Raw genomic sequence first — 15,441 nt, forward strand, 5'->3', positions numbered from 1 at the left:
TACTGATCAATAATAACTGATATGAAACTACCCTTTATGACACTAGCCTTTATTATATTGGACGACATAATCGGTTACCAACAATCCCTTTAATTATACAACAGACGATCCAATAGGATCCAATGATAATTCTTGTCATAAACATGGATGACCCCCCCCCCCCCCCTTTTAAAAATGTCGGATAATCCCATGGCAATATGAAGTGTTCTCAACAGGCCATTTAACACACAGAACAGTGTACCTGAGTCATTGTGAGCTAGCTCGGCTGGTGAAGCTGGGTGAGGTAGACAGCAGAGCAGAGTTAGAGACAGAACAAGTAGGAGACCCTACAACAACAAAACATGTAACATAAAAACAATGACATAGAGGTCATCTGGGAACCCAGAACCACATTTTACACTCTGTCACGAGATCAACATAGGAGGTACTATACTTTCAGATCAACATAGGAGGTACTATACTTTCAGACCAACATAGGAGGTACTATACTTTCAGATCAACATAGGAGGTACTATACTTTCAGATCAACATAGAGGTACTATACTTTCAGATCAACATAGAGGTACTATACTTTCAGATCAACATAGAGGTACTATACTTTCAGATCAACATAGAGGTACTATACTTTCAGATCAACATAGAGGTACTATACTTTCAGATCAACATAGGAGGTACTATACTTTCAGACCAACATAGGAGGTACTATACTTTCAGATCAACATAGGAGGTACTATACTTTCAGATCAACATAGAGGTACTATACTTTCAGATCAACATAGAGGTACTATACTTTCAGATCAACATAGAGGTACTATACTTTCAGATCAACATAGGAGGTACTATACTTTCAGACCAACATAGGAGATACTATACTTTCAGATCAACATAGAGGTACTATACTTTCAGATCAACATAGGAGGTACTATACTTTCAGATCAACATAGAAGTACTATACTTTCAGATCAACATAGAGGTAGTACACTGTCACGTCCATTTATTTTACCTTAAAATATCGGAATGGAAAGAAGGTAAATAAGGTAAATCAGGTAGAAGGTGACATCCAGCCATATTTGTTTTTTAAAGTCATCCTTACCATGAGTGTGATGTCCATCTATCTGTTAGTGCAGGTGTCCAAAAGAAGCAGGTCTGAATCAGGCATCAACCAGTGTTGAAGGTGCTGGGGTTTGAAACGGCTGTGTCATTTAGTACCATACAGACTTAATAACCTAAACACATTGTTTAGGAGGCCCGAATGAATAATATGTGCTTTAAATGGCGCTGCTAAGCATCGTGAGTTGTAATCAACAGGTGTGTGTGTGTGTGTGTGTGTGGCATGTCTTCCTTTAACAGGTGAAGACTCATTTATACCCTGGCAGCACAGTCAACAGGTGTGTGTGTGTGTGTGTGTGTGTGTGTGTGTGAGTGAGTGTGTGTATATGCGCATGTGTGTGTGTGTGGTCATTAGGAATGTCCAGAATCCACTTATCAGTGTGTCTGGTGACAACTCCTCAACATCAAAGACCTCTCTGTCGGGTCTTGTTGACCAGAACCAGAATCCACTTATCAGTGTGTCTGGTGACAACTCCTCAACATCAAAGACCTCTCTGTCGGGGTTTTGTTGACCAGAACCATTTGAGCTCTTATTGCAATGAGAGAGTGGATAGATTCTTCTCAGCATTCAACCATTTTGTCTGTTGAGTCAATAGCAATACATTAATCTACAGTATGTTTACATTTGATTCATTTTACAATCCATAAAATGGAGTTTCTTTACGTCATAAAGAACAGCGACATTACGGAGCATTTTGTTGAAGATGCCTGTATTTAAAAACATCCTCTTAAAAAAAAAAAGGGTTCCTCAAGCACCAGTATTTGGATTATAATCTCTAGATTAAACAGAACCCTATACAGGTCTGTCAGATGAGGAAGGCACAACTCCAGAGACATGTCTTCATTAGAGGAAGGCACAACTCCAGAGACATGTCTTCATTAGAGGAAGGCACAACTCCAGAGACATGTCTTCATTAGAGGAAGGCACAACTCCAGAGACATGTCTTCATTAGAGGAAGGCACAACTCCAGAGACATGTCTTCATTAGAGGAAGGCACAACTCCAGAGACATGTCTTCATTAGAGGAAGGCACAACTCCAGAGACATGTCTTCATTAGAGGCGAAACAAATCTTTTTTTTCCCCCCCTCTGGGTTCATTAATGGGGTATAAAGGACACTTGTTTTAGAGAGCGACTCAACGGACCAACGGACCAGTAGTTTTCTTATACATCCACATGCAACAGCTATGAATTCCACTGCAAAGAATCAGGAAGCAATAATTCTAGGTGCCGATTTGACTCTTTGAAAAAAACAAAAAGGCAGCTGTAATTCCGATCAGGATAAACAGCACGGAATGTAACGGTGACGTCATCCATATTATTCCACAGTCTTCAATAAAAAATAAAAAAAACATCCCGTCTATCTGTTTCGCCCATCTATCTGTCTCTCTGTTCTAAAACACTGAGTGTCAGTGTCTTCAGTGGCTCTGCCCAAATGTCGAAACCTTTGAATCTGATTGTCACTAAGCCAGGGGCTTCCAATGACACGACCAGGTGGGCAAGACAGGACCGGAGGAGATAGGAGATGAGTGAGTGGAGAGGATTATGCGAAGGACAGGAGGAGAAGGAGAGATAATATGAGGACTGTTTCTGGAAAAATCAAGCTCATTTTTTTTTGTTGTTTGAGGTCAATCAAATTTGTTCCAATTGAAAATGTACTGTTTTATATTTGAGACATTCTTTTAGAAGGACATCAAGATGCAGCAGCAACACCTTTTCTGTTCTCTCTCTCTCTCTCTCTCTCTCTCTCTCTCTCTCTCTCTCTCTCTCTCTCTCTCTCTCTCTCTCTCTCTCTCCCTCTCCCTCTCCCTCTCTCTCCCTCTCCCTCTCTCTCCCTCTCTCTCCCTCTCTCTCTCTCTCCCTCTCTCTCCCTCTCTCTCCCTCTCTCTCTCTCTCTCTCCCTCTCCCTCTCCCTCTCCCTCCCTCCCTCCCTCCCTCCCTCCCTCTCCCTCTCCCTCTCCCTCTCCCTCTCCCTCTCCCTCTCCCTCTCCCTCCCTCTCCCTCCCTCTCCCTCCCTCCCTCCCTCCCTCGTTCCTCCTCGTTGTATCTCTTTGATGTTCCAGGTGTGGATTTATCACGCACCGTTTCACGAGAAAACAAAAGACTGGTTTCATTCCAGCGTCATTAATACGATCTCTAATGACAGTACTACCAACACAACAACTTCACCCGCTTACACAAGGAGACACTGCATGTGTCGTTCTCTTCTTCCACACACAGCAACATAAAAACGTCCATTTATCCTGGAGGTAGTAAGCCTTTCTCCCATTTTTAAACATTCTTTAAATAAAGTTTGATTTGTAATAATGACAATCCGTGGATCAGATCACCATCATATATTTTATTATTCACATTAAATATTATATTAATAGACTAGAGCATTTCAATAAAATTATATTTTCACAAATGTCTTCAAAACGATGAATTCAGGTGCTTTATAACCATGTCGCAGTAGTTTGACCCAATGAGGAAGTCAGATATACAATCATCAAGCTGGAAAATGCATACGAGGACCTCACAATTCAAAAACAATACTTTCAGATCATTTATAGATTAATCCCATTTTTCTTCGGTAAGGCAGGGTTTTGGCAACTATAAAATATAACAATTTAAATGCAGTCGTCTGTCTTGACAGTACCAGGTCAACCAGAGTCGCATTCTAGAATGTTGGTGCGGAATGGAACTCCGGAATGGTGCAACATAAATTATTATGGCCCAGTTTAAAAAGTAGTCATGAGCGGTACAACATAAATGATTAGGGCCCAGTTTAAAAAGTAGTTAGTAAGCATTGTGGTCACATTAATTAACTTGTTTCGGATCAGATCGGCTCTGGATCAGATCAGGGCTGGGATCAATTGCATTTCAATTCAGTCAATTAAATTGCTTTTTTCAATGTGGATAACTGGAAATTAAATTTCCGTTTAACTGCCTGAATTGGAAATGGAATTGACCCTAACATTACTCCCCATAGCAGTTGTCCGTAATAGTTGTTCTGAATGGCGTTGGTTGAGGACCCGCTAGGCGCGTTGGTTGGTGTTGTCTCACTAAGCATGCTGGGACCAGAGGAAGCGATCACAGCGCTCCAGCATGGTCTGGATCAGAGCCCTGGGGTAGACAGGAAAAACAGAGGAACGTTAGTATCATATGTGTTTTTTGTATAACCTGGTGTTGTTTACAGCCCTATTTGTATAACCTGGTGTTGTTTACAGCCCTATTTGTATAACCTGGTGTTGTTTACAGCCCTATTTGTATAACCTGGTGTTGTCTCTGGCCCTATTTGTATAACCTGGTGTTGTCTCTGGCCCTATTTGTATAACCTGGTGTTGTCTCTGGCCCTATTTGTATAACCTGATGTTGTCTCTGGCCCTATTTGTATAACCTGGTGTTGTCTCTGGCCCTATTTGTGTAACCTGGTGTTGTCTCTGGCCCTATTTGTATAACCTGGTGTTGTCTCTGGCCCTATTTGTATAACCTGGTGTTGTCTCTGGCCCTATTTGTATAACCTGGTGTTGTCTCTGGCCCTATTTGTATAACCTGGTGTTGTCTCTGGCCCTATTTGTATAACCTGGTGTTGTCTCTGGCCCTATTTGTATAACCTGGTGTTGTCTCTGGCCCTATTTGTATAACCTGGTGTTGTCTCTGGCCCTATTTGTATAACCTGGTGTTGTCTCTGGCCCTATTTGTATAACCTGGTGTTGTCTCTGGCCCTATTTGTATAACCTGGTGTCGTCTCTGGCCCTGTTTGTATAACCTGGTGTCGTCTCTGGCCCTATTTGTATAACCTGGTGTTGTCTCTGGCCCTATTTGTATAACCTGGTGTTGTCTCTGGCCCTGTTTGTATAACCTGGTGTTGTCTCTGGCCCTATTTGTATAACCTGGTGTTGTCTCTGGCCCTATTTGTATAACCTGGTGTTGTCTCTGGCCCTATTTGTATAACCTGGTGTTGTCTCTGGCCCTATTTGTATAACCTGGTGTTGTCTCTGGCCCTATTTGTATAACCTTGTGTTGTTTACAGCCCTATTTGTGTAACCTGGTGTTGTCTCTGGCCCTATTTGTGTAACCTGGTGTTGTCTCTGGCCCTATTTGTGTAACCTGGTGTTGTCTCTGGCCCTATTTGTGTAACCTGGTGTTGTCTCTGGCCCTATTTGTATAACCTGGTGTTGTCTCTGGCCCTATTTGTGTAACCTGGTGTTGTCTCTGGCCCTATTTGTGTAACCTGGTGTTGTCTCTGGCCCTATTTGTGTAACCTGGTGTTGTCTCTGGCCCTATTTGTATAACCTGGTGTTGTCTCTGGCCCTCTTTGTATAACCTGGTGTTGTCTCTGGCCCTATTTGTATAACCTGGTGTTGTCTCTGGCCCTATTTGTATAACCTGGTGTTGTCTCTGGCCCTGTTTGTATAACCTGGTGTTGTCTCTGGCCCTGTTTGTATAACCTGGTGTTGTCTCTGGCCCTATTTGTATAACCTGGTGTTGTCTCTGAACCTATTTGTATAACCTGGTGTTGTCTCTGGCCCTATTTGTATAACCTGGTGTTGTCTCTGGCCCTATTTGTGTAACCTGGTGTTGTCTCTGGCCCTATTTGTATAACCTGGTGTTGTCTCTGGCCCTATTTGTATAACCTGGTGTTGTCTCTGGCCCTATTTGTATAACCTGGTGTTGTCTCTGGCCCTATTTGTATAACCTGGTGTTGTCTCTGGCCCTATTTGTATAACCTGGTGTTGTCTCTAGCCCTATTTGTATAACCTGGTGTTGTCTCTGGCCCTATTTGTATAACCTGGTGTTGTCTCTGGCCCTATTTGTATAACCTGGTGTTGTCTCTGGCCCTATTTGTATAACCTGGTGTCGTCTCTGGCCCTGTTTGTATAACCTGGTGTTGTCTCTGGCCCTATTTGTATAACCTGGTGTTGTCTCTGGCCCTGTTTGTATAACCTGGTGTTGTCTCTGGCCCTGTTTGTATAACCTGGTGTTGTCTCTGGCCCTGTTTGTATAACCTGGTGTTGTCTCTGGCCCTATTTGTATAACCTGGTGTTGTCTCTGGCCCTATTTGTATAACCTGGTGTTGTCTCTGGCCCTATTTGTATAACCTGGTGTTGTCTCTGGCCCTATTTGTATAACCTTGTGTTGTTTACAGCCCTATTTGTGTAACCTGGTGTTGTCTCTGGCCCTATTTGTGTAACCTGGTGTTGTCTCTGGCCCTATTTGTGTAACCTGGTGTTGTCTCTGGCCCTATTTGTATAACCTGGTGTTGTCTCTGGCCCTATTTGTGTAACCTGGTGTTGTCTCTGGCCCTATTTGTGTAACCTGGTGTTGTCTCTGGCCCTATTTGTGTAACCTGGTGTTGTCTCTGGCCCTATTTGTATAACCTGGTGTTGTCTCTGGCCCTCTTTGTATAACCTGGTGTTGTCTCTGGCCCTATTTGTATAACCTGGTGTTGTCTCTGGCCCTATTTGTATAACCTGGTGTTGTCTCTGGCCCTATTTGTATAACCTGGTGTTGTCTCTGGCCCTATTTGTATAACCTGGTGTTGTCTCTGGCCCTATTTGTATAACCTGGTGTTGTCTCTGGCCCTATTTGTATAACCTGGTGTTGTTTCTGGCCCTATTTGTATAACCTTGTGTTGTCTAGGGGATGATTGTCATGATATCAATCAATTACATGTTTTTTTAAAACTAGCTGATCATAGTCCCTGGTATCCTCGTCCTTGGTATCGTGTATCACAGTCCCTGGTATTTGGTATAATAGTCCCTGGTATCATAGTCCCTGGTATCTGTTATCATCGTCCCTGGTATCATAGTCCCTGGTATCTTGTATCACAGTCCCTGGAATCTGGTATCATAGTCCCTGGTATCTGTTATCATCGTCCCTGGTATCATAGTCCCAGGTATCTGTTATCATAGTCCCTGATACCACAGTCCCTGGTATATGGTATAATAGTCCCTGGTATCATAGTCCCTGGTATCTGTTATCATCGTCCCTGGTATCTTGTATCACAGTCCCTGGTATCTTGTATCACAGTCCCTGGTATCATAGTCCCTGGTATCTGTTATCATCGTCCCTGGTATCATAGTCCCTGGTATATGTTATCATAGTCCCTGATATCTTGTATCACAGTCCCCGGTATCTGGTATCATAGTCCCTGGTATATGTTATCATCGTCCCTGGTATCTGGTATCATAGTCCCTGGTATCTGGTATCATAGTCCCTGGTATCTTATCATCGTCCCTGGTATCATAGTCCCTGGTATATGTTATCATCGTCCCTGGTATCATAGTCCCTGGTATCTTGTATCACAGTCCCTGGTATCTGGTATCATAGTCCCTGGTATCTGTTATCATGGTATCTGGTATCATAGTCCCTGATACCATCGTCCCTGGTATCATCGTCCCTGGTATATGTTATCATCGTCCCTGGTATCATAGTCCCTGGTATCTTGTATCACAGTCCCTGGTATCTGGTATCATAGTCCCTGGTATCTGTTATCATAGTCCCTGGTATCTGTTATCACAGTCCCTGGTATCTGGTATAATAGTCCCTGGTATCATAGTCCCTGGTATCTGGTATCATCGTCCCTGGTATCATAGTCCCTGGTATCTGGTATCATAGTCCCTGGTATCATATGTCCTGGTATCTGGTATAATAGTCCCTGGTATCATAGTCCCTGGTATCTGTTATCATCATCCCTGGTATCATAGCCCCTGGTATCTGTTATCATCGTCCCTGTTATCATAGTCCCTGGTATCTGTTATCCTCGTCCCTGGTATCATCGTCCCTGGTATATGTTATCATCGTCCCTGGTATCATAGTCCCTGGTATCTTGTATCACAGTCCCTGGTATCTGGTATCATAGTCCCTGGTATCTGGTATCATCGTCCCTGGTATCATTGTCCCTGGTATATGTTATCATCGTCCCTGGTATCATAGTCCCTGGTATCTTGTATCACAGTCCCTGGTATCTGTTATCATAGTCCCTGGTATCATAGTCCCTGGTATCTGTTATCATAGTCCCTGGTATCTGGTATCATAGTCCCTGGTATCATAGTCCCTGGTATCTGGTATCATAGTTCCTGGTATCTGGTATCATAGTCCCTGGTATCTGGTATCATAGTCCCTGATACCATAGTCCCTGGTATCTGGTATCATAGTCCCTGGTATCTGTTATCATAGTCCCTGGTACCATCGTCCCTGGTATCTGTTATTATCGTCCCTGGTATCATAGTCCCTGGTATCTGGTATCATAGTCCCTGGTATCTGTTATCATCGTCCCTGGTATCATAGTCCCCTGGTATCTGGTATCATAGTCCCTGGTATCATAGTCCCTGGTATCTGTTATCATCGTCCCTGGTATCATCGTCCCTGGTATATGTTATCATCGTCCCTGGTATCATAGTCCCTGGTATCTTGTATCACAGTCACTGGTATTTGGTATCATAGTCCCTGGTATCTGGTATAATAGTCCCTGGTATCTGGTATAATAGTCCCTGGTATCTGTTATCATCGTCCCTGGTATCTGTTATCATCGTCCCTGGTATCTGTTATCATCGTCCCTGGTATCTGTTATCATAGTCCCTGGTATCTGGTATCATAGTCCCTGGTATCTGGTATCATAGTCCCTGGTATCATAGTCCCTGGTATCTGGTATCATAGTCCTGGTATCATACTCCCTGATACCATAGTCCCTGGTATCATAGTCCCTGGTATCTGTTATCATCGTCCCTGTTATCATAGTCCCTGGTATCATATCCCCTGGTATCTGTTATCATAGTCCCTGGTATCTGTTATCAAAGTCCCTGGTATCATAGTCCCTGGTATCTGGTATCATAGTCATGATCCATCACCCACCTCTGTCTCTTCTCAGCCACACGGAGCAGCTCACAGACCAGGGTGGAGTGTGGCCCCAGCTCCATGTCCGACTGCATCCCCACCTCCTGTAGGGCCTCAAGGGCCCGGTCGGGGCCCACAGCCCGGGCCAGACGCAAGACCAGGTTCTCTGGAGTCACCTCTGTCTGGATATGGTCAGCTGCAGAGCCACCGTTGGTCAGGCTGGGGCTGGTCCCGTTGGAGGCTAGGGCCAGGGAAGGGGTAGGAGCCAGGGAAGGGGTAGGAGCCAGGGAAGGGGTAGGAGCCAGGGAAGGGGTAGGAGCCAGGGAAGGGGTAGGAGCCAGGGAAGGGGTAGGAGCCGAGGAGGGGGTGGGAGCCAGGGAAGGGTTAGGAGCCAGGGAAGGGTTAGGAGCCAGGGAAGGGTTAGGAGCCGAGGAGGGGGTGGGAGCCGAGGGGTTGGGATCTGGGGTTGGGATATGGTCAGACAGTCTGCTGTTACTACACTGCTGAGACAGCTGGAGAAGCATCTTCCACTCATCCATGGTCTGAGGCACCATGCCTGAGAATCACACCAGAAGAGAGTTAAAGACATATAAATGTATAGAGAGAGAGAGAAATAAGAGCATTCAGGGTTGTGATCATGTAGACCAAATATTTACTAAACCGTAGTAGTAGTACATTGAGAGTTTAAACCCTTAATTCAAATGATTACTATGACAGTCATTACCACTGGGTTCCTCCAGCAGACTCATGTCGTCCAGTCTACAGATGGTAGAGAAAGCCTCTGTACGACGTTGGAGCTCACAGCACAGGTACACATAGCCAGTCCAGTACCTGCACAGAGAACACAGTCATTATAACAGTCCTAACACAGGTACACATAGCCAGTCCAGTACCTGCACAGAGAACACAGTCATTATAACAGTCCTAACACAGGTACACATAGCCAGTCCAGTACCTGCACAGAGAACACAGTCATTATAACAGTCCTAACACAGGTACACATAGCCAGTCCAGTACCTGCACAGAGAACACAGTCATTATAACAGTCCTAACACAGGTACACATGGAAAAACAGCCTGCATTTAATGGTGACATGATATCGCCCCCCTCTGGCAGAAATCAAGTAATGTCTCTTCACCCATGATCAGTATTTAAGTACATCACACACACACGTTCAAAAGTTTGGGGTCACTTAGAAATGTCCTTGTTTTTGAAGAAAAAGCAACTTTTTTGTCCATTAAAATAACATAAAATTTATCAGAAATACAGTGTAGACATTGTTAATGTTGTAAAAAAAAAATGTATTTTTTTATTTTACCTTTATTTAACCAGGTAGGCTAGTTGAGAACACCTTTATTTAACCAGGTAGGCTAGTTGAGAACACCTTTATTTAACCAGGTAGGCTAGTTGAGAACACCTTTATTTAACCAGGTAGGCAAGTTGAGAACACCTTTATTTAACCAGGTAGGCAAGTTGAGAACACCTTTATTTAACCAGGTAGGCAAGTTGAGAACAAGTTCTCATTTACAATTGCGACCTGGCCAAGATAAAGCAAAGCAGTTCGACAGATACAACGACACAGAGTTACACATGGAGTAAAACAAACATACAGTCAATAATGCAGTATAAACAAGTCTATTTACAATGTGAGCAAATTAGGTGAGAAGGGAGGTAAAGGCAAAAAAGGCCATGATGGCAAAGTAAATACAATATAGCAAGTAAAATACTGGAATGGTCGTTTTGCAATGGAAGAATGTGCAAAATAAAAATAATGGGGTGCAAAGGAGCAAAATAAATAAATAAATAAAAATTAAATACAGTTGGGAAAGAGGTAGTTGTTTGGGCTAAATTATAGGTGGGCTATGTACAGGTGCAGTAATCTGTGAGCTGCTCTGACAGTTGGTGCTTAAAGCTAGTGAGGGAGATAAGTGTTTCCAGTTTCAGAGATTTTTGTAGTTCGTTCCAGTCATTGGCAGCAGAGAACTGGAAGGAGAGGCGGCCAAAGAAATAATTGGTTTTGGGGGTGACTAGAGAGATATACCTGCTGGAGCGTGTGCTACAGGTGGGAGATGCTATGGTGACCAGCGAGCTGAGATAAGGGGGGACTTTACCTAGCAGGGTCTTGTAGATGACATGGAGCCAGTGGGTTTGGCGACGAGTATGAAGCGAGGGCCAGCCAACGAGAGCGTACAGGTCACAATGGTGGGTAGTATATGGGGCTTTGGTGATAAAACGGATTGCACTGTGATAGACTGCATCCAATTTGTTGAGTAGGGTATTGGAGGCTATTTTGTAAATGACATCGCCAAAGTCGAGGATTGGTAGGATGGTCAGTTTTACAAGGGTATGTTTGGCAGCATGAGTGAAGGATGCTTTGTTGTGAAATAGGAAGCCAATTCTAGATTTAACTTTGGATTGGAGATGTTTGATATGGGTCTGGAAGGAGATGACTACAATAATGAGATGACTACAATGACTATTGTAGCTGGAAACGGCTGATTTTTAATGGAATATCTACATAGGTGGACAGAGACCCATCATCAGAAACCATCACTCTTGTGTTCCAATGGTACGTTGTGTTAGCTAATCCAAGTTTATCATTTTAAAAAGGCTGATTGATCATTAAAAAAACCTTTTGCAATTATGTTAGCATAGCTGACAAAATAAGCAATAAAATTGGCCTTCTTTAGACTAGTGGAGTATCTGGAGCATCAGCATTTGTTGGTTTCGATTACAGACTCAAAATGGCCAGAAACAAAGGACTTTCTTCTGAAACTCATCAGTCTATTCTTGTTCTGAGAAATGAAGGCTATTACATGTGGGATATTGCCAAGAAACTGAAGATCTCCCTTCACAGAACAGCGCAAACTGGCTCTAACCAGAATAGAAAGAGGAGTGGGAGGCACCAGTGCACAACTGAGCAAGAGGACAAGTACATTAGAGTGTCGAGATTTGAGAAACAGACGCCTCACAAGTCCTCAACTGGCAGCTTCATTAAATAGTACCCACAAAACACCAGTCTCAACGTCAAGAGTGAAGAGGCGACTCCAGGATGCTGGTCTTCTAGGCAGAGTTGCAAAGAAAAAGCCATATCTCAGACTGGCCAATAAAAAGAAAAGATTAAAATGGGCAAAAGAACACAGACACTGGACAGAGGAAGATTGGAAAAAAAGTATTATGGACAGACAAATCTAAGTTTGAGGTGTTCGGATCCCAAAGAAGAAGCGTCTGACTCATTGAAGAAGAACTCATCGTCCTTTTTGAGGTGAGTAATCCCAGTTCTGATGTTCTGTTCTGATGTTCTGATGTCCAGAAGCTCTTTTCGGTCATACGAGACAGTAGCAGCAACATTATGTACAAAATAAGTTACGAACAATGTGAAAAAACAAAACAAAATAGCACAGTTGGTTAAGAGCCGATAATTCAAAATAATGCTTCACGGTGGGAACCACACATGTGGAGATCATCCGTTCACCTACTCTGCGTCTCACAAAGATACGGTGGTTGGAACCAAAAATCTCAAATTTGGACTCATCAGACCAAAGGACAGATTTCCACCAGTCTAATGTCCATTGCTCATGTTTCTTGGTCCAAGCAAGTCTCTTCTTATTATTGGTGTCCTTTAGCAGTGGTTTCTTTGCAGCAATTTGTCCATGAAGGTCTGATTCACGCAGTCTCCTCTGAACAGTTTATGTTGAGATGCGTCTGTTACTTGAACTCTGTGAAGCATTTGTTTGGGCTGCAATCTACAGGGGGTAACTCTAATGAACTTATCCTTATCCAGAGTTAACTCTGGGTCTTCCTCTCCTGTGGTCGTCCTCATGAGAGACAGGTAACTCTAATGAACTTATCCTCTGCAGCAGAGGTAACTCTGGGTCTTCCTTTCCTGTGGCGGTCCTCATGAGAGACAGTTAACTCTAATGAACTTATCCTCTGCAGCAGAGGTAACTCTGGGTCTTCCTTTCCTGTGGCGGTCCTCATGAGAGCCAGTTTCATCATAGCGATTGATGGTTTATGCGACTGCACTTGAAGAAACTTTAAAAGTTCTTGAAATTCTCCAGATTGACTGACTTTCATATCTTAAAGTAATGATGGACTGTCATTTCTCTGTGCTTATTTGAGCTGTTGAAGTTAGTTGAGAGAATGCCAAGAGTGTGCAAAGCTGTCAACAAGGCAAAAGGTGGCTACTTTGAAGAATCTCAAATATAACATTTTTAATTTTTTTTAACACTTTTTGGGGTGGCAGGGTAGCCTAGTGGTTAGAGTGTAGAGGTGGCAGGGTAGCCTAGTGGTTAGAGTGTAGAGGTGGCAGGGTAGCCTAGTGGTTAGAGTGTAGAGGTGGCAGGGTAGCCTAGTGGTTAGAGTGTAGAGGTGGCAGGGTAGCCTAGTGGTTAGAGTGTAGAGGTGGCAGGTAGCCTAGTGGTTAGAGTGTAGAGGTGGCAGGGTAGCCTAGTGGTTAGAGTGTAGAGGTGGCAGGTAGCCTAGTGGTTAGAGTGTTGGACTAGTAACCGGAAGGTTGCAAGTTCAAACCCCCGAGCTGACAAGGTACAAATCTGTCGTTCTGCCCCTGAACAGGCAGTTAACCCACTGTTCCTAGGCCGTCATTGAAAATAAGAATTTGTTCTTAACTGACTTGCCTGGTTAAATAAAAGGTTAAAAAAATATTTTTAAAAATTCCATATGTAATTTTTCATTGTATAATAATAGTGAATACATTAAAAACTATGTAGAATGAGTAGGTGTGTCCAAACTTTCGACTGGTACTGTGTGTGTGTGTGTATATATAGTCTTTACCCGTTGATCCTGCATGTCTCAGCCATCTTCTGTTTGGAGGCCAGGTCAGCTGGAAGGCGTATCAGGAGGGATAGGAGACGACCATAACCCCAGCTGAAGAAATGGGAGTGCCATCTCGGTTGTCCGTCTGTGGTCAGTGTGTCGCTCTTTTGAGGTGCATCGTGGGTAAGGGCCAGCCCCAGCCAATCCTGTCGCAGAGCCTCTGGTTGGAGGAGGGACCCAAGGAACGACAGTCTAAGGGAGAGAAACAGAACAGCATGGTGTTCATTAGAAGAATGTACTGAAGCACAGAGGGGTAACCTGGATTTGGGTAGTTTCTGTTGCAAAACGTTATAAAAATGTTTCCCGTTGTGTACCCTAATGAACACCACCTGGATGTATTCATATTGATGGGCTGTGATACATTAACTCTTTAAAATGGAGAGAAAGATCTATAAAAACATTGTACTTCATGGTTTATGGTAAACCTACCTTTGTTCCTCGGCCCGTGATTGGACAAGGTTGTCTAGGTAAGCCAGGAAGTGGCTATGTTTGGCCATGGCTGTGACGTCAGAGGGGAGGATTGTGGGATAGAATTGGGTGAAGGAGCGAACTGCTAACTCTCCATGTTTCTCATACAACCTACACAAAGAGGAGAGGATGGTGATTTAGAGAACGTTATCATGAACTACAGACGAGTGAGACAGACATTATGATGCTCAGTAGGCTTAACCCTCCCTGCTGTGTTCCGGTCCAATTGGACCGATTTTTTTTGTATAGATGTTTTTTATTTGACCTTTATTTAACTAGGAACAGTGGGTTAACTGCCTTGTTCAGGGGTAGAACGACACATTTTTTACCTTGTCAGCTCGGGGATTCGAAGTCCAACGCTCTAACCACTAGTCTACCCTGCTGCCCCAAATGAACAAGTTCTCTCTCTGAAAAATGGTAGTTAATATTATCTGATTGTCATAAGGTTCCATGACTTTGTCCTCACAGGGCATCTGAACACACAAAATACATTTGGATGAATTTCATATAAAATTTTGGGTGTTTTATTCAACTTTTGTACCCCTGTGGGCGTTCCTGGTCAAAAATGACCGGTCATTAGAAATGGGTGAGACTACAATTAGTGTACACAATTTAGTTCAGGCATATGCCTATTCATCAGATGGACACACTTCCTCTCCTAGACCCCCACATGCATGTGTGTTTGAGCACACACACACACACACACACACACACCTTCTTGGCTTCCATGGCTACCCCCACGGGAACCACACCCGTTGGAATTCTCACAATCAATCGCAACATTGTTTCAATAATATATAGAACTCTTCTCACAGCTCTGGTATATAAAGCTTTACTGAGGCCTTGCTCACAATTCATTCTGTGGCAGCACAAAGACCAAACGACATACTGTATGTGAGGCTCTTGATCATATCTTTGATCATGACACTGGTGAGGATGAGAGAGTGCTTGTTAAACTTTGACACAAAGTAGTCTGTGATAAATAGTCCAATATGTTTCATCTGAGTATTTCTTATAGTCAAAATAATCCAGACATTATGCTTTTTTTACTCAAAAATGAGTAGTATGAGATCAGGCCATAAATAGCAAATAGAAGTTCAAAACTTGTAATGTTCAAAACAACTTAAGTTTATAAAAAGATCTAACACAACATTAGGTGATAATATGTATTATGGATTTATAACCAGCTATAATGGGGCTGTCATTA

At 43.3% G+C, this 15,441-nt stretch overlaps 1 protein-coding gene and 1 long non-coding RNA gene across 3 annotated transcripts in view; both read right to left on the reverse strand.

Annotated features, from left to right (window-relative positions):
• Positions 1-3,430: 3,430 nt before the first annotated feature.
• The window catches only part of hps5 (HPS5 biogenesis of lysosomal organelles complex 2 subunit 2), a 44,650-nt gene continuing 32,639 nt past the window's right edge, over positions 3,431-15,441 (reverse strand). Inside the window, exons 17-21 of one of the 2 annotated variants that reach the window (XM_031832941.1) lie at positions 14,196-14,345; positions 13,725-13,958; positions 9,655-9,761; positions 8,949-9,486; positions 3,431-4,214 (exon numbers count right to left, since the gene is read on the reverse strand). In XM_031832941.1, the coding sequence (XP_031688801.1) occupies positions 4,154-4,214; positions 8,949-9,486; positions 9,655-9,761; positions 13,725-13,958; positions 14,196-14,345 (1,090 nt within the window). In that variant the 3' untranslated portion in view covers positions 3,431-4,153. The other variant, XM_031832942.1, reaches the window with a different exon arrangement.
• LOC116375784 (uncharacterized) lies at positions 4,230-8,923 on the reverse strand. Its single transcript, XR_004211142.1, has 3 exons — positions 6,597-8,923; positions 5,140-6,224; positions 4,230-5,108 (listed from the first exon to the last, which is right to left on the reverse strand). It is a non-coding gene; the product is annotated as an uncharacterized LOC116375784 (long non-coding RNA).

Source organism: Oncorhynchus kisutch, linkage group LG10, assembly GCF_002021735.2.
Source record: "Oncorhynchus kisutch isolate 150728-3 linkage group LG10, Okis_V2, whole genome shotgun sequence".
NCBI lineage: Eukaryota > Metazoa > Chordata > Actinopteri > Salmoniformes > Salmonidae > Oncorhynchus > Oncorhynchus kisutch.